The sequence below is a fragment of the Setaria viridis genome, chromosome 7 (genome assembly GCF_005286985.2).
Source record: "Setaria viridis chromosome 7, Setaria_viridis_v4.0, whole genome shotgun sequence".
Taxonomy (NCBI): Eukaryota; Viridiplantae; Streptophyta; class Magnoliopsida; order Poales; family Poaceae; genus Setaria; species Setaria viridis.
The window spans coordinates 23,950,453-23,968,510 of record NC_048269.2 but is presented as its reverse complement, the minus strand read 5'-3'; the positions used below and the strand labels follow the sequence as shown (position 1 = coordinate 23,968,510).

At 48.9% G+C, this 18,058-nt stretch overlaps 3 protein-coding genes across 3 annotated transcripts; 2 read left to right on the top strand and 1 right to left on the bottom strand.

Moving 5' to 3' along the window:
* Positions 1-564: 564 nt before the first annotated feature.
* On the top strand, positions 565-1,298 carry LOC140223485 (uncharacterized). Its single transcript, XM_072295324.1, has one exon. It carries the CDS (start codon positions 565-567, stop codon positions 1,174-1,176), a length of 612 nt encoding a protein of 203 aa, XP_072151425.1. The 3' UTR covers positions 1,177-1,298.
* Positions 1,299-3,813: 2,515 nt separating this feature from the next.
* On the bottom strand, positions 3,814-8,187 carry LOC117862594 (uncharacterized). Its single transcript, XM_072295217.1, has 6 exons — positions 8,060-8,187; positions 5,828-5,864; positions 5,382-5,676; positions 5,121-5,270; positions 4,769-4,930; positions 3,814-4,684 (listed from the first exon to the last, which is right to left on the bottom strand). Exons 3-6 carry the CDS (start codon positions 5,544-5,546, stop codon positions 4,607-4,609), a joined length of 555 nt encoding a protein of 184 aa, XP_072151318.1. The 5' UTR covers positions 5,547-5,676; positions 5,828-5,864; positions 8,060-8,187; the 3' UTR covers positions 3,814-4,606.
* A 2,000-nt stretch (positions 8,188-10,187) lies between these two features.
* On the top strand, positions 10,188-11,112 carry LOC140223375 (uncharacterized). Its single transcript, XM_072295159.1, has 2 exons — positions 10,188-10,400; positions 10,515-11,112. The coding sequence occupies exons 1-2, from the start codon at positions 10,340-10,342 to the stop codon at positions 11,045-11,047; spliced, it is 594 nt and encodes a 197-aa protein (XP_072151260.1). The 5' UTR covers positions 10,188-10,339; the 3' UTR covers positions 11,048-11,112.
* Positions 11,113-18,058: the final 6,946 nt, after the last annotated feature.

Sequence of the window (18,058 nt, the reverse complement as noted above, 5' to 3'; positions counted from 1 at the left end):
ACCATCATGCGCGCGCGCTTGGATGATGAATTTCAGATCGGTGACTTCGTTGGCGGCCTCTAGGCCCAGTAGGCCAGTACACATTAGAAGGCGTCAAGACTAGCAAGTCCAAGCTAACTTCTGGAAGCCTTCGCGTTTATTTGGATCTGCTGCTGTCTTCTCAACATGGATGTTGTACTTCCTGAATGATGCTTGATCAGGCGTCTTCAGCTTCCAGCTGAGTTTCAGACTCGTACGTTTAGTTGTGTGTCACGTAAGTTAGAACTTGTTGGACCGTGAGATGTGCTCACCTTCAGTTACCCATGATCCTGCTGGAGGGAACTTTGTGTTTGCATCTGAATTTTGAATACGGTTATGATTCATCTGCATGTGCTTCCGAGTCCGGGTCATCATCTACACAAAATCGCTTTTGGCAGTATCAGTCCGACCCGTTTTCATACTACGTAACCCAGGTGATATACACATCAAAGTCGTGCGATCAAATCATAGTCACTCTCACGCCCAATTACTTTGTTGCGCGCAAATTCCGCCCTCTCTCGCGTCGTTGCCGTCGTGGAGGCGGACATGGAACCCGACTTGGAAACAGGGTTGTCGACGTCGCACGCTCCCGCCGCCGCCGCCGCCGCCGCGGTCAAACCCGAGGCCGTTATCGCGTGCACCTTCGTGGCAGCGGTCCTGATCACCGGGGCTTTCATTGCCTTCTACCCGCAGGACACCCTGCTCCCCACTTTCTCCGTGGGCGTCGCCGGCGTCGAGGGGCTCGACGGCGGCGGGCCGGGCCCGGCGGCCACCGTCAACGCGACGTTCGACCTCGCGCTGCACGGCGCCACCCGCCGCCGCCTGTTCCGGACGCTCGGCGTCTGCAACGAACGCGGGACGGTGGCGGTCTCCTACGCGGGCGCGGTGCTCGCCTGGGGCCGCGTGCCCAGGTTCTGCGTGCCCGCGCAGGGGCAGGAGCGCGTGAGCATGGTCGCGCTCGGCGGCGACGTCGAGCTCTCCGACGAGCTGCGCGGCCGCCTGGCCTCCGAGCGGCTGTCGCGGACGGCGGAGCTGGACGTGGACATCATGCTGGATCGGCAGAGGTATCTGTCGTGCCGGGTCAAGCTGGATGAGCCGTCGCACCAGCCGTCACCGTGCAAGGTGTTTATACTGGATTGGATCAATAATGTTATATGACTAACTGCCATTGTTTGGGAGGCGCTTTCTTCGAGTGAGAACAGCAAAAAAAATTTAGAAAACGTTATTATTATTGAGTTATGTTGCAACTTGCACGTATAAGTTCCTCTTGTCCCTCGAGAGTCGAGACCACATTGATTCCTTTGTAAATTTATGTTTTGCATACATTATCAAGACTCAAGAAGTAACTAGAGGTTGTTTGTCGCTTAGTTCACCTTTCTCCATGAAAGTTTCTGTGTGTTGAACTGAGATGTCTTGGTGGACGTAATGCAGGGCCTGTTTGGCTCCCCGGATCCGATCCCTCTCACGTCGGATGTTTGATACTAATTAGAAGTATTAAATATAAACTAATTACAAAACTAATTGTATAGATTGAGGCTAATTCACGAGACGAATCTATTAAGCCTAATTAGTCCATGATTTGACAATATGGTGCTACAGTAACCGTTTGCTAATGATGCATTAATTCGGTTTAATAGATTCGTCTCGCAAATTAGCCTAGGACTTCTGCAGTTAGTTTTATAATTAGCTCAAGTTTAATTCTCCGAATTCGCATCCGAACATTCGATGTGACAAGGGCTAAACTTTAGCCCCTAGTATCCAAACAGTCCCTAAATAAACTATAGTAGCCGAGACCCTTATTTCCATGTTTGAGGTACGTGGGAGCTTTTACTTTAAAGAGGAGTGTTGAAGTGTATATAAATTGCTTAATTTTTCTCATTGTAGAAGTATGTAAGTTGAACATGTTGGCATATAGAACTTAACTAGCAAATATGCCCGTGCGTTGCAATAGGAGAAAATTATAAAATTTAAAATAAGCTGCTTAAGTAACTATATACTTGTGTCAATACCATTACTACACCGTGTACCCTTCATTTAGCGCTAGATTTTAATTGATACTATAGAAAAGATGATATACAAATAATGCTAGTTGCAGGCTTGCATCTATGGAATAGTACTAAAAATATTGAGAAAGATAGGATCCTTTTAATGTTTCACGTAATAGATATGGTCGGCAGTTCATTTTATATAAACACTGCTACGTAAAACTACAATCCTTATCCTCCCTTCCATTGGACCACAAGTTCATCCGGTAAGAGCTTCCTTCTAGTCAACGCTCTTGCCTTGCTTGTGTCGCTCCAATAGCGAGCACCATCGCGAGCGGTGGCGGCGAGCAAGGTGCTGGTCAGCCGAGGACAAACCGATGGAGCCCGCGGGGTGTCCCCTGCCTAGTGCTACAGGCGTGCCCCTCGCCTCGCCTCCCTTCCGTCATGTTGACCAACGCATGAGGACCAGAGGGGGCACGCCGTGTAGGTGAGGTGGAGCTAGTCAAGGGTCTCGGTGTGGATGCCCGTGGCAGCGTGCTGGATGAGCGCAGGAGGCAGGGAGGCCAAGTTGCTGAAGGGCGTTAGCGCGAGTTGCAATCCATGCCGGAGTTTGGTGCTCGTTTTGGTACGCACATAGGGCTCCGGGCGCGCTCGCGGACGCTTCGGCATGGAGGTCAGGGCCTGCGGTGGCTAGGGTGTCGAGCATGCAACCCAGGCGCATGAGTAGGCCCTGAACGGCCACTAAGGGACGTACTCGGACACGACCAAGACAAGGGGCTACGCGGCCAGGGGTGTATCCCACTCAGACTAGTTAGGAGTGCATATGGAAACTACTCGGACTGCACCGAGTAGAACTCTGTAATCGTACCCGACTAGGATTCAAACGTGTAACCCTGCCCCCCCCCCCCCCGAGTATATAAGGGCGGGCAGGAACCCCCTCAAAGACAACAACTCCAGTTCATCTAAGATCAAATACAACCAACTCACAAGATGTAGGGTATTACGCGATCTAGCAGCCCGAACCTGTCTAAATCGTGTTCCTTACGTCACCATCGACTCCTTGCTTCTCGACTGTCCTTACCGCATAAAAGACCACCTAGGGTACCCCCTAGGCGGGTTGCCGGTCTAAAACACCGACAGCTGGCACGCCAGGTAGGGGAAGTCGTCGAGTTTTTCTGCGCAAGCTCGATGACACCTATCATTATCAAGTCTGTTTTCACCTTTGAGGCAGGCGCAACCTTCGTTTTCGGATCCTGGCTCTGTATCACCGACGACGCTGGATCGTTTCAGCGCCAAATCATCAGCACCCAGGAGAAAGAATCGCTCAATGAAAGCCTTTTTCAGCCAAAAACAGAGTTTTTGTCAGGAAAAACTGAGATTTCAAAGTCAACAAACCCGAGTTCGACTACGCTACGGACTCGACCCCAATTCGGACTAGTTGGTCCCAGTCACTTCCCAAATCGACTTCGACTCCAAAACGGTTCCCATACGGACTCTGCAATGCAGCCGAAGTCCATCAAGGTCTCCTCACTCGAACTCAACTCGAACACGGGAAAGACGACGACGACGACTCTGACTCGGGCTACGTCCCAGATATCCCGCTGTCAGGATCAACCCAAGGCCTGGTAATAACTTCAACATCGCAAGGCAGATTCGTTCACTGGCCAGGAATGAGACCATCCCTCCTTGCCCGTGACTACGAGTCACGCCTTGTCACTCACATAAACAACCTCCCGTACTAGGAAGGCGTCCCACTCACCTCAAGCCACGAGGAAAGTTCCACAGAAATCGCAACATCAAGCTCTGGAAACTACTACCCAGACAGAGAAGTCTTTGTTATTACTCAAAGGTGTCTGGCCTTTGAGAAAATGTCCAGTCTCAGGAAAATAATAAGTTGGCAGCCTCAGGAAAAAAAAAACCTCCCCTTGGCTCAGGGCTCATTTTCAGTTCCCTCCAAAAGTAGTTCCTTTGACTTTCCTGCGTTTTAACTCCAATCCGAAAGGAGGTTGGGGCTCATCCATGTCAGCATCGACTCTTCGAGACACACAAGAAAATTATCAACCAAGTGGACACAAAAATTTTCAAGGGATCACTTCAGACTTCAGAGAACAATGTCCAGAAATGTCCATAGCTGGTTTTTCTCCGACAGATTAGCACCTGAATGTTACTATCATGCTCTTACATGCCCAACTCATTGAGCGTAAACCATTATTTGCTGGGTTAATTTGATATACAAACATGAACTTCGTCCACAGATTTTGCCAGCACTGCCAGTGCCGGTATAGCAGTATGTATGAGTATGACTAATACTTTTTGTTGACCAGGCCTAGTCAGAAAACTTTGAGCACTGCCATTGCTCTCACATGTTACAGCAGCCTGCCTGAGCGAGTGCCTGAACTCAAGGCACTGGTCAGGTACCAGGCGCGGTCAAGACATAACCGTCTTCGGGGTTCAGATCATTAGATCAACAGACCTGCCAAGTAGCAGTCATGTGTGGGCATCAGCTGATCCAGACACTTGCTGTTGCTGTCGAAACCACAACCCAGTCTGCCCCATCTTCAGCTTCACATGCTGTAGGAACCATAACCAGTTCTGCTCTATCTTCACATGCAAGTTCCTTGACTCACCAGGAGGAACACAAAATCACGTCCATGAAAGAGGCTTCCAGCGGTTGAGGACAACTAAGTGCAAAAGGTGCAAAAAGGACGATTACTAAAGAATTGTGTACTACTGCAGTTGGTTGCATTGCTTTCAGAAAATATTACCTTCCAGAAAAAGTTTTTCTTGAATAGCATGCTTAAAAATCCATGCTCATCTGCATCAGCTGAGAAATCATCAACCGCAAATCCTTCTCGGATCCACAATACTCCAGCTACAGCACCTGCTATTGCCACAGTAAAACCCAGCGTCGAGAACTGAGGCCTGGCCTGTAACAATGTTATCGTATAGTTGATTAAATATCTCTTTATAAAAGAATACCGTGTGATTACACAAAATCCAACCATTTCAAAGTTCCACAAATTACCAGCAGTTCAATCCAAAAGGTGATTATGCAATGCATCAAAAGTAAATTATTGAATAAAAACAAATATGCCATGCAAGGCAAAAGCAACTTACTGAAGACTTCATTCGGCAGAAGTTACTGGCAACTGTAAGAGCTACAGCGGCAAAACCAATGAAGTGCAATCTATCAGATCCTTTGAAGAGATGTGCAAGACCACAGACAATGATGAAGCCCAAAGTTCCTGCAGCCACACAGAGCAAAGTCTGCAGAGAGAATCAGCACAACTTATATTTGAAAACAAAGCACAAACTTAAAGAATTGGATACTATCGATTAGACTGATTTGAAGAGGGTTGTATTACTAACTATGCTTACTTTTTCGTAGTTAATAAGGCACAGCCACACTAGCCAAACAATGTTGAAGGCCACAGTGACGGGAATCACAATCTTGATGGAGATATTTGGATCAGACCGCAGCCACGAGCCTGCAGATTCCGTGATCTTACTAGCACCCCAGAAAAACCAGCACCAAAGTGCCATCACAGCAACAGAGAGAAAAAACCATGAAGGAAGCCAGTAGGTTAGATCAGTCTCGTTCTCAGCTTGAGCATTCTCAATTAGTGACTCCTCTAAGGGGCCATGCTGCCTTCTAAATCCAGCCAGCCTCCACCTGCCAAGATTTACCATTGTAAAGTCATCCGAATGTTTTGCTAAGTTGTTACACAGACAACACAATGAAAATTGTCATGTCATCAGGAAATGTCATGCATGTAACATGTATCTATGAATATAAGTCAATGTGGCAAAGCGCCATCTCCTACCCAGGTGAGAGGACAACCCAGGCGCTGAGCACAATCCCTGTCATAAAGAGTTCCAGAATTAGTATGCTGCAGTCTTTTAAAAAAATTGTATTAATCTTCTATTATTCGCCTAAGACAGAGATGAAGTCGATGTCCATTAGGAGCCTGCATACAGACACAATAGAATTAGAGTAACTTTTTTTTACAGGTAGAAGAACTAATGAAAAAAAGGTTTACAAATGAATCTAAACTACATGGGTCAGTAGATCAACATATATAATTTGTTGCAAACAACAAAAAGCCCAGATGAAAGATAAAGACTGAAAAGACCCATCCAGACTCCACGGACATGTCTATGAAGTAGCAAAATAAGTCAAATGGTCAAGAATATAACACAAAAACTACATACATTTATAGCGTGGTGTCCTGCTGGAATTCAAAGTTGCAAGCTGAAAATAAACCAAACTTTATTGACAAAGCAGGCATCTGTTACATGTGTGGCAAACATGGATTATGACAATCCACTGGATTACATGTTTAGTAAATTGAACACATTCTACTAGCTAGCTGCATCAAAAGAATATGGTGTACTTACATCCAAAAGTTAAAAAGAAGACTAACACAAATAGAAAAAAAATTACAATATTGCTCCACTCAAAAACTCTACGCTTCAAACCCTTTTGGAGAATGATCAGGTAGACAGTGCAGTGAGAAGAACATCCATGATGAGCATGACAAATAACTTTCTCCAATAGTGTGCACGAAAAACTGGGTCCAATAAAGTCAAACTTTCTCAACTTTGACCAAATTTATAGAGAAAAGTATCAATATTTATGGCATCAAATAGGTATATTATAAAAATATATCTCATGATAAATCTAATGGCACTTATTTCATACCATAAATATATGTAGTTTTTATAATATACCTATTTGATGCCATAAGTGCCATTAGATTATGTAGTTTCCTAACCAGGCTTATTTTATAGATGCACTATATCGGACTATCCTATTTTATTCACCTATTCGTGTATGTACTGAAGCTAACTATTTTTTTATTTATGGGGTCATGTGCTGTACTGATTACTGAAGCTACTCTCTCTTTATTTATGGGGCCATGTGCTGTACTGATTACTGAAGCTACTACATTATATTTATGTGGTTGTGCAATGCACGGAACATATTATATTTTGTTCCTGGCATAACTCTTCTCATTTTATATAGTGGAATAGCCAATTGTCACTGAGTTTTCACGCGGATTCAAGTTCATCCCTGAAGTTTACAAAGGTCCATCCAAGACCAGCAAGTTTTTGTATTAAGCTCAATTTGAGTCTGACAAAGAGATCCACATGCGCATGCCTAGTCAGCAGTGGGAGGCCTTACATGATTTAGTATATAATGAAATATCTCATTATTTATGTGGAATAAAACACCTAGGCCATTATGGACAAATCAACATGCATGTATGAACACCTTGCTAGTGCTTATGTTATGTCTGGGTGCTTGACTGTTACGTCATAGTGCAAGACACTTAAGTCTTGAACGTCCATATTAGTTGGTGTTCCTATTCCCATTCCCTGTGTCCTCATCAGGCGGGGTCATGCATACGGCACCCATTCCCATCCCCTGTGTCATTCGTGCCTATGTTCCTGCTTTAGGGTCATGCAACATGTCTGAGAATGTTTAATAAAATCAGATACGCTGCCAGGAACCAAAGCATTACTATTCTAGTGAGATGTATCGGCTACTGGGAACAAAAAATTTTTACTAAGGGTAGAAAAGACTTTTCCATTTATGCAAAGGTCTATCTAAACACCCTCTGCTGACTAGGCATGCACATGTGGATACAAAATGAGCTTATGACGAAATTATTGGCCTATCATTAACAATCAGATGTGTTACCACAGTCGAATTACAATCTACGAACCAATTTGACGATTATAGAGAAACTATCAGCAGAAACTTTACCGAGGTTGTGAGAGCAGAGGAGCGGATTAACACCTCCTCGACCAATCAACCCGACCCCGCCAGCCCCGGTACACCCCGAAATCCCATTCCCCGTGGGACTCTGCTGTGTCACCACCACCATTCCCCGTAGGATTCCGCTGGTGTCGTCACCGCCTCCTTCGTCGGCCACACAGCACCTCTACCAATCACCCGGCCCCGGTGAAACCCGAAACCCTACCCCGTAGGATCCCGCCGGTATAGCCACAATCCTCCTCGGTAGGCACGCAGATATTCCGAAGCGACGTACCTCCCGAAACAGCCGCCGAGGAGGGTGAGAGGCGGCGGAGAGCGCGCCGGGGACGTGGACGGAGACGGGGACGGGGCGGGGGCGGTAGGAGCCGTCGAGGAGCCTCGCCGCCTGCCGCCTGGCGCGACCGCCCCTAACCCCCAGCCCGAAATGCCAAACGGCAAACGCCAAAGCTCCTGGCCCCCTTCGAACCCGTCACTTGTTTGTGGAGTCGTCGGAATAAAAAGAAGGGACCGCAACGTGCCGACGAGATGGATTATGTTGCAGGAAACTGTTTTTTCGAGGACTTGTTTGGCGAAACTGTTTTTTTTAGGACTTGTTGCAGGGAAACTGTTTTGCCTGCCTGCCCGCTTGCATGTCGCGGAAAATCCTTAGCCAAATTTTGTCCCCCAAACCTATGTTCGCGAATTGATTTAGGAATTTCTTCCACGCTTTTTTAGAAAAGGAATCATCCCCGACCCTTGTGACCGCACATAGTTAGTTTCTGCTCGTAGGCTGATCACAAATAAGAAGGAAAATATACGTAAAATGATAGGAGAAAATCAAAAGCCAAGTTCATTTCATCCATTCTTGGTAAAAATATCCAAAGTGACCACCTCCAACATCTTACTCGTCAAATAGACAGTCTTCCTTATCTCCTCACACTGTAACATGAATTTATCTCACGCTGTGTCTACATTCTTTATTCAGAATTTTTTAAATGCCACTGGGTAGATTTTGATCTCCGTATTCCTCTGGATTTCAGTGGCTAAGACACTCATTTTTTTGCAATTGATCACGTGATTTGTTTTATTGGGCCATTTTTTTTTTCATTTTCTTTCGTGACGTACCACCGGTACCAGTGGAGATCGGTAGTTCATATGCATGATGCTTGTCTAGTTTTCAGGTGAGGTGACATTCAATTTTACGTATTCGCTTGGTCCCATAAAAAATACAATCCTAAATTTTTTCTCAATGTTTCCGAAGATCGTGTGAGTTTTTCATGCGGTTGCTTCTCCAAAAAGAGTGTGGACAGTCGATCGATTGCTACTCCGTGAATGGCCAAACTCGTATTTCAGTCCCATGTGCCGTAGATTCGTAGAAACCTTGAGACGGCACGCCATATCTTCTCAGAATGCCCAGCAACTTGTTTTGTGTGGAGGTCCATCAATTCTTGGGTAGGTTGTCCAGCGCTCAACCCCGGCAGCTGGACGTCAACACAGGACATGATATCCTGCTTCCATGATCTGGCCGGTGGCACAGCTTCCTCGACTGCGAAAGGCGCTCGCGCGCTCTTTGGCTATCCTTGTGACTTGGACTATATAGTGTGAACGAAATGCTAGGATTTTCAGAGAAACCGCTGTCAAGAATTGTTGCTGAAATCAAGGAGACAGCTCGGGTATGGATTTCAGCAGGAGCGAAGCCATCTGGATTGCAGTGCAAATTTTTGTCACAAGTGTGGTGCCGTTTTTTTTTGGCAGCGCAGATTCAGCACCGCCATAGCTGGGCGTGGCGACAGACGGCTGGCGACCAAGCAACCTCATTGTCTTGGGATTCATTGTATACGCTTCACGTGATGTAACGAGAACAAATTCCACAAGCAGGTACGAAGCTCGAGAATTTCCAAGGCGTGGGGTTTAATTGATCCGTTTTGTGTGCAGCCTGAACGCATCTGAGTTGCACAAAATTGTGCACCTCTAGCCTCGCCCGGGAGGTAAGATTGTCAGACACCTTTTTTTTTTTGCGGGTAATCCATCCAAGAAAAGTTCTGTACAACAAACAAATCGAGCCTTGCTCCCAAATTCCCAATTTTAGCACTATGCAAAAAGAAGATTTCCCATCACATCAAATATACCGTACGTGCATGGAGTACTGAATGTAGACGAAATCAAAAACTAATTGCACAGTTTTATTCTACTTTGCGAGACGAATCTTTTGAGCCTAATTAATCAATGTTTGGATAATAATTCACAAATGCAAACGAAATGCTACAGTTGCGCATTTATGGCAAAATGCAAATTTTGCCACACCTAAATTCCCAACTAAACAGGCCCTCGGTGTCAAACCATTGCTGATCACAGAGAGTTAGTCCTACTGTCAGCGTCCAGACTTCTTGTCAGTTTGAATCGGTGTCTAATTGGAGTCCTTGTCAGTTCGAATCGGTGTCTAATTGGAGTCCTTTTTCTCCTCGTGGCTTCTCCGTATATAAAAGATTATGATGTACTAAAGAAAATTCTTGGGAGCAAACCTGTTCTGTTGCCTTAAACAAATACAGTTGATCTCGTCGTCTGAACTATAAGCATGGACAAACAAGCTGGAGATCCCGACATACAAAAGATCTTCATATTCGTGTTGGGGTTCGGTATGATTTTGCTTTCTCATATGTCCCCCATCGATCGGCCTCTACATGCTAATTCCACCAATGAATTGCTTTAACCATACTTGTTTTCCGTGCTTGATTGCTTGCTTCTCGCAGCAATCGGTGTAGCCATGACTCTGGTCCCCTTCATCGAAGTCACGTGGGATAGTCCCCGGCACGACTCCTACTCCCTCGCCCTCACCGGAGTCGACGGCCTCGTCCAGCCCGCCAGCTCCGGCGGCGCCCCGTCGCTCTCGCCGGAGTTCAACCTCACCTTGTACGCGGAGAACACCCGGCTGATCGCGGAAAAGTGCTTCAGCCACGGGCGTGTGGCCGTGTCCTACGGCGGCGTCGCGGTGGGAGAAGGGCGCGTGCCGGGCTTCTGCGCCGGGGCGAGGAGCACGGCGGAGGTCGGTGCGGCGGCGCGCGGCGTGGGTGTGCGGCTGCCCGATGGCCAGAGGAGGCGCCTGGAGGCCGAGCTGCGTTGGGGAGCCGCGGAGTTCGACGTGGAAGCCAAGCTGTTTCGTGATCGTGACGACGAGACGCAGAGCCCCGTCCTGCTCTGGTGCAAAGCTGCTTGGCCTCAACTGCCGCCACAACCGCCACGATGTAAAGCATTCACTGATTTCGTGATTGATTTTGGAGTTTAGTTCAAATATTCTAACTTGATCAATATGAGAGGCACAGAGAAAGTTTTTTCATCCATAAAACCCGTTCTCGCAAATGAACAAGTTCTTTGTGCAGGTTGAATGTTTTTCCCCCATTTGCGAATTTCTAGTTCAAATCAGATTTCTTGGCCCAAATCAAGAATTCATTTTTGAAAGTTCAAATCCCAAACCAAAAGTTTGTAGCTGATTGTTTGAGGTTTTGAGCCAATAAGATCTGATTCGATAAAATACGCATGTGTGTTCGTAGAGCCGGTATTTAAGTGTCTGTGCTTGTGCTGTGAATTGAGGTACCATCTCACGCCTTTAAATAATCGTTTAGATTAGACTTCAAAGCAGAGGTAACAAGTGAAAAAGATATCTATTTAGGCATGTCGGTTAGGGCATAAGATCAATTGTTCCAATAATTTTTTTTGAAACTTTTGCAATAAAAAAATTAGGTGCATGCATTTGCACAGTGATGAATCAATTTGTGTGCGTGCTGTACTAAAGGGGTCCGCCTGGTGTACCACTACCATCTGGCCTGACGCCGTCAGACTCGTCAGACTCATCTTGCACGGGTACGGGCGCGCCACCCCCTCACCCTTGTCCAGCGCCGCCGTGCAAGATAACAGCCTCCTGTGCTTCGTCGAGATAACGCGAACCTCCACGTGCACCGCGCGTCCGCGCGCTTCTCGGCGGCCATGAGCTCGGCGAGCGCCCTGGGCACCCCGACACCCCCGCTCGCCGCGACGATGGCCAGGGTGGCGACGCCCTTCGGCGGCACGCACAGCTCCTCCACGCCGCCGGCGGCGAGAGGGACGCCCCCGTACAGGACCACCGCTTCGCCGCCCACGCAGACCTCGGACGTGCTGCCCAGGTTGTCGACGCCCATGGTGAGGTTGAACGCCCGCGGGGCGCGGTCTCCGAGCCCGGAGAAGCCATCGACGATGACGGAGAACACCGGCAGCCGGGAAGTCAGCATCACGAAGATCCCCCAGGCGAGCACGCCGACGAGGTGCAGGGCTAGGCACGCGAGGACGGGCAAGGCAATCAATGCAGCAATGGCAGTCGCCGTGCTCGTAGGCTCCTTGTCCCGGTGCGACGGAAGTTCCTCGTCGCTCCGGCCGCTCAGGAGCTGTGCGTCCATGGTTGCGATTGATGTGCACGCGCGCGGCTATACTCCTAGCAATTGACGTGTCATGGCAGTATGGCACACGTTAATAAAAGTTAACCGATCTTGGGTTTGCGTCCGTCCTTGATTCGGGAAGAAGAGCTCGAGGAGTTGAAGTCGAGGCGTGTAGCTATGGGAGAGACCGCCACCGTCCCGTGTTCGTTGCAGATGCCGAGCGTCCGAAACAGGCGGTGGCGGGTGACGCCGTGCAGCGTGAGGTCGAACGTCGCGTTGACGGTGGCCGCCGGGCCCGGGCCGCCGCCGCCGCCGCCGCCGTCGAGCCTCTCGACGCCGGCGATGTCGACGCCAATGGAGAAAGTGGGGAGCAGGGTGTCCTGCCAAAAGCGATTTTGTTTACATGATGACCCGGGCTCGGAAGCAAAGCAAATGCAGATGGATCATCACCGTACCACGTATCAGTAGGCCACATAATAAGTGTTCAAAAGACAGATGCAAACACAGTTCCATATTTTACAATTAATTGTTTCGGTAGCGCTTTCGTTGCCAACTTGTGTACGGAGTAACTTCCAATTTGAAATCCGGAAAAGAAAAAGGGAGCAGAGAGAACACATTACATGCATATGCTTCCACTTCCACCTAGACCTGGGAATGGATCGAAGTCCATATCCAAATAAAAGGAATCCAAGGAATATCCAAGTATTAGTAGTCCACGTCCACTCTAGTCCAATTTAAACTGAAAAAAAAATCCAATCCAATCCATCCACTCGGTCAAAAGTCCAAGCTCCATTGGATGATCCAATTAGCGAGCATTAGGAAACTTCCACACCTGTGATGCGACGGCCAGGCAGTTTCGCTCTTCGTGCGGGGTCGCGACATCTGCGGACTGCGGCACAGGTGCTCGCGCTCCACGAGGAGGCCATCCTCGTCCCCTGTCGTCGGTGCTGGCGCCCGACGCCGCGAATAGCAGGAAGCTCGCGGGACGCCGACGACCTCGTGAACTCGATTCAAATGGAGACTGCGGAGGATGCAGATCTTCAGATCGAGGATGCAGACCTTCAAATCGAGGCTTCCGAGGATGCTGGCCTTCAAATCAAGGTTGTCGACGATGCAGGCCTTCAAATCGAGGCTGCCGAGCAGGAGGCCTTCAAATCAAGGTTGAACGCCCGAGGGACGCCGGCGTCGTCGAGGCCGGAGCATCCGCCCACGGCCGCGAATACCTCGGGCCGGCGCGAAGGGTCGGTGGCGTCGGTGTACACCTGATAGAGGAGCGCGGCAACCGTCAGGGCGCTCAGCGCCACGAAGGACACGAGCGTCAAACCACCGGCTATTATTTGGAGGACAGCTGTGTACGACGTGCTGGGGCGCCGCCGCCGCGGCAAAGGTTGCTCGTCGTCTCTCGCGGTGCCGGGTAGGAGCTTTTCCTCCATAGCTTCGTTGTCAGTTGATGAATCTGGAACTCCCGTCGTGCTGCCGACAGCTGCCAATTGTCATATATGTCTATGCATTGTATTGTAAACCAGCACGTTTTGGCTTTGTATTCGTATCGGCTCCAGTACTGAAGGGATGCACAAAAGGATCGGAACACGCGTAGACCTGTTTTCACTTCTTGCCTCATAAGGAGATCGATAAGAATCTCATACTCATGCCGAGATAGATCCTAGCGAGTCACGCACATACACTTACAAATTGCCAGTAAATTTTTTCGACGCCTCGCATCACGATCTGCAATGCAGCCGGACTTGGAAGCAGGGCCGACAAGCGCTGGTGCTCTAGCCGCGCCGTCCCGCTCAAACGCGAGACTATTCTCGTTTGCATCTTCATAGTGGTAGTGCTTGCCATATCGATCGTCGGTGGCTACCTGCTTTCGTCGCTAGATGTTCTCCTCCCCACCTTCTCCATCGAAGTCGCCGGCCTCGACGGGCTCGACGACGGCCGTAAGCCGGCGCCCACCTTCAACGCGACTTTCAACCTCACGCTGCGCGGCGTCAGCGCGCGCCGCCTCATCTGGTCCAACGGGATCTGCCAGGAGCGCGGCACGGTGGCGGTTTCCTTCGCCGGCGCGGTGCTTGCCTGGGGCCGCGTGCCCAGGTTCTGCGTGCCGGTGCACGAGCACAAGGAAGTGAGGATGGTCGCGCGCGGCGGCGGCGTGGCGCTCTCCGGCGAGCTGCGCAACCGCATGGCCTCGGAGCGGCTGTCGCAGGCCGCTGAGCTCGACGTGGACATGATGCTGGATCGGTGGAGGTTCTTGTCCTGCCGGATTAGGCTAGATCACCCGTGCATCGCCGCACCCATCGTCATGCAAGGTGTCTGCGATAACTTCTCTGCAGCTAAAAAAGCAAAACCCAGTAAAAACGTCGTACGTTGTTCGCCTTTCGGTGCGTCGGTCCGCCCCGAGCGATCAGCGCCCCTCCGTTCCTACAAACGAGCTCCCACTAATCTGATCTACGCCATTGATCCATTCTACCCCCTCCGAGACGTCCCTTCCTCCTTTGACAATCGCGCCTCCTTCTCTAGCCCTCCTATCGAACCCTACGCGCCCTCCCTCATCACCTCACGAAGACTTTAGCCGCTGCCGCACAATAAAAGGGAAGGAACGGCATCCTCACGAGGCCAACATGCTCGTGGATAATACTGCCCGCTCAACATTTCTAAAGCGATCCGATCTCGAGCGCGGAGGACCCGACGGGAAGGCCGAGCCCCTGCACCAATACCTGCACCAACAGTCTTCACTGCTACTCCACGGCCACGCTACACCAACGCCTGCATCACGCAGGCAAGGGTCGTCACGATGTCGTCCTCAAGTTCTACTCCCATTCCAAATGGTGATGCATGTATCGCAACATAGGATCTATGTGTTCTACTAGCATGATTAGAGTTTATGCAGCGTTAATGTTCATGTGTATCTTACATTTGGTACCCAAAGCCGCCTAAATCATGCCTAGAACCCTAGATTAGATCTCTTTCAGTGCTAATTGATCATGTTTAGTGCTAATTACCCTCTGTTGATGACAATTAGGAGAGATTAGGGTCAAACTAATGCAAGTTAACCATGTTTTAACCCTAATTGCTCTCGATAATCATGCTTAAGTGGGTCAATTAGCTCCTGGCATGGTGTTTTTTTGTTCACGTGTGGCTCCGGTGGATGCAAATCCTCATGTCTAAGGTGTCTTTTTGGTAAAATCTGATGCAATTTCTCTTGCTCATGTCACTGTAATAGGTTAACTCCACCCGGTTTATCACGAGATTGACGCAAATCCCGAATCCAAGTCGTCGAATCATGAAATCATGGGCACCGGTAGCAAGTAGTAGATCAACGAAAGACAACGGCACTTACATGTTTTCCTTGATGATTCGCCGCCTGTGTGCATCCGACTAGGGACCTCCGGCGCACGCGCGCATCGCCGCCGGAGTCTTCACGCTGCGCGCGCCGCCACGGGACTGCTCGACGGAGCTGCGCGTGGCTCCGGCTACACGCGAACTCTGGGGAGAGGACCCGCGGCGGCGCGGGACTCTCATGGACTCCATCGGCCGCCACTCCTCCACCGTCGCGCCCCTCAGGCCCTCACTCACGGTGGCGGAGGGGGCTCTGCGGCTGGCTCAGCCGCCTCCCGCTCCGCGGCGGGCAAGTCGCTAGGAGCCACTGCGGATGTGCTCGACAAAGCCGCGAGCTGCAGGCCGCTCCCGCGCGCCGGCGAACACATCCACGGCTGCGCATCTTCTTCGCGGCCGCCGTCGCCGCCGCGCCTCCCTCCCTCTCTCTCACGCAACGCCGTCGCCGCCGCGCCTTCCCCTCTCTCTCGGGTGGAAATTCCGGGGAGGGGGGGGGGCAATGGATTAGGGTTAGAACGGATGAGGTCGGCTAGGGTTTTGTTCAAGGCCGACCGATTTGCACCATCCCATCCAATATCGACGGCCAGGAACTGTCTTGGGCCGTATTTCAGTGTATTTTGATGTTTGTTAATGTCTTTGCTAATGTATTTCATATATTCCTAATATATTTCGAGTATACACTGATAAATTATGATAAATGACCAGCCACCCTCTTATAATATATGTTCACTGCGTGTTTATGTTCTAGATGGTATTGTGACCAATGAGAAATTATTATTAGGGATTCTCTTATTAATTTGCAATTTTTCATGGAAATTTTAAGATTAATGTTAGATGTACAATTGACTTATTTTTATGAATTTGCACTGATAAAGTAATGTCTAATAATATCACAAAATGTATCACAGATATTGTTCTATTCTATTTTATTGTCCAACGTACAAAGTGATCAAGAATTGCGCGGCAACACTCTACATAAACATTTAATAGCAATGGTGAACTTTTTTTATAATCCAATGGATGACTCGCCGTGAGATGCAGATGCCATGTATGCTTCATAAATAACGTTAGATGTATTCTAGATACGCTGGGAACCGTCATACAAAAGTAACATGATCAATTGTAATTTACATTTGTCTACTGAATTGGTTTCTTGGCAGCAAGATGAGAATGACATTTATCTATATGATTTGTATTGCCCGTAGCAGCGTACGGGCACGATCCTAGTATTTGTGAAAATGACGTTGACAATTGTAAAGTCATGTGTGGGTACGTATAGGACTCTATTCATTATTGTGAAGTTTTGTTTTCTGTATAGTGAAAGTTTTGGTCGCATATGATACATCTTCGTGTAAAAATGTATGCTTGTGTTTTTTTCAGAACACCATCCACGTACGACGATGGATATCTTCGGATGCAGTGGCAGAGCTAGGTTTGTAGTTGGGTATTCCCAATTCTAAAAATAAAATCCAATCTAAAAGTACAAAATGTTCAGAATAACCATACTTAAAATACAAATTGTTCCAAATGAATAATATATGCACTAAATAAAGGAAACTGAAAAATATTAAAAGAAAATTAAAGTTCAATTTCAGCTAGTAGTGTTAAGAAAAATATTAAAATAAAATTGAAGTTCAATGACCTGCCGTGGTGGCACTCTACTAGCTACAACCAGCCTGCAGCTGGATGCTGCACCCCACATGGTGTCCTGGGTAAGTTCTTGGCCGGCTTGATCCGCATCGTGCCATGTTGCGGCCCTCTCCACCTAGGATTTAGGCGTTTGGCTCAAGTTGATTTGGGAGAGGAAGTGGCGAGAGATCGAGAGGACAGGGGAACACCACTTTGAGCACACCAAGGCACGTTGCCGCTGCGGAGAGATGGGAGTGCGTATGGGTGGGGTGGGCTGGGTTGCAACTACAACTTCAGGTGGACTATGCGCGAAGGTGTTGGAGGGCCAGCAAAAGTGTCAGTTGGACTGAATTCTATCTCCAAAATTGGATTTAGCTTAACACACACACACATATATATGTATGTATGTATACATGACATATATACTTGACTCTTTGCAAAAAATGTTGGGTATTCCTGGGAATACCCAGGAATCAATGTGGCTCCGCCCATGTTCGGATGATGTGTTAAAACAATATAATTCCTGATGTGTTAGACATTATAATTCGACAAAAATTTGAGTGAAAACTACCCAAATATTAGCCGGCTGTTAACTAGTCTAGATCAAAATAGCTAAACCCAACCCTAGATCAAAACGTTTATGCGAAATCAGTGAGAGCTCTACATTGCAGCGGTTGCGGCGGCGGTTGAGGCCCAACCGCTTTGCACCAGAGCGGGACGGGGCTCTGCGTCTCGTCGTCACGGAACAGCTTAGCTTCCACATCGAATTCCGCGGCTCCCCAACGCAGCTCGGCCTCCAGGCGCCTCCTCTGGCCGTCGGGCTGACGCACATCCACGCCGCGCGCCGCCGCGCCGACCTCCGCCGTGCCCCTCGCCCCGGCGCACCAGCCCGGCACGCGCCCTTCCCCCACCGCGACGCCGCC

Coding starts and splice junctions, on each gene's coding strand:
- LOC140223375 (XM_072295159.1), top strand. CDS start 10,340: ATGGACAAACAAGCTGGAGATCCCGACATACAAAAGATCTTCATATTC. Junction 10,401..10,514: donor CATATTCGTGTTGGGGTTCG/GTATGATTTTGC, acceptor TGCTTCTCGCAG/CAATCGGTGTAGCCATGACT.
- LOC117862594 (XM_072295217.1), bottom strand. CDS start 5,546: ATGGCACTTTGGTGCTGGTTTTTCTGGGGTGCTAGTAAGATCACGGAA. Junction 4,931..5,120: donor TCTGCCGAATGAAGTCTTCA/GTAAGTTGCTTT, acceptor ACATTGTTACAG/GCCAGGCCTCAGTTCTCGAC. Junction 4,685..4,768: donor AGAAAAACTTTTTCTGGAAG/GTAATATTTTCT, acceptor TTTTGCACTTAG/TTGTCCTCAACCGCTGGAAG.
- LOC140223485 (XM_072295324.1), top strand. CDS start 565: ATGGAACCCGACTTGGAAACAGGGTTGTCGACGTCGCACGCTCCCGCC.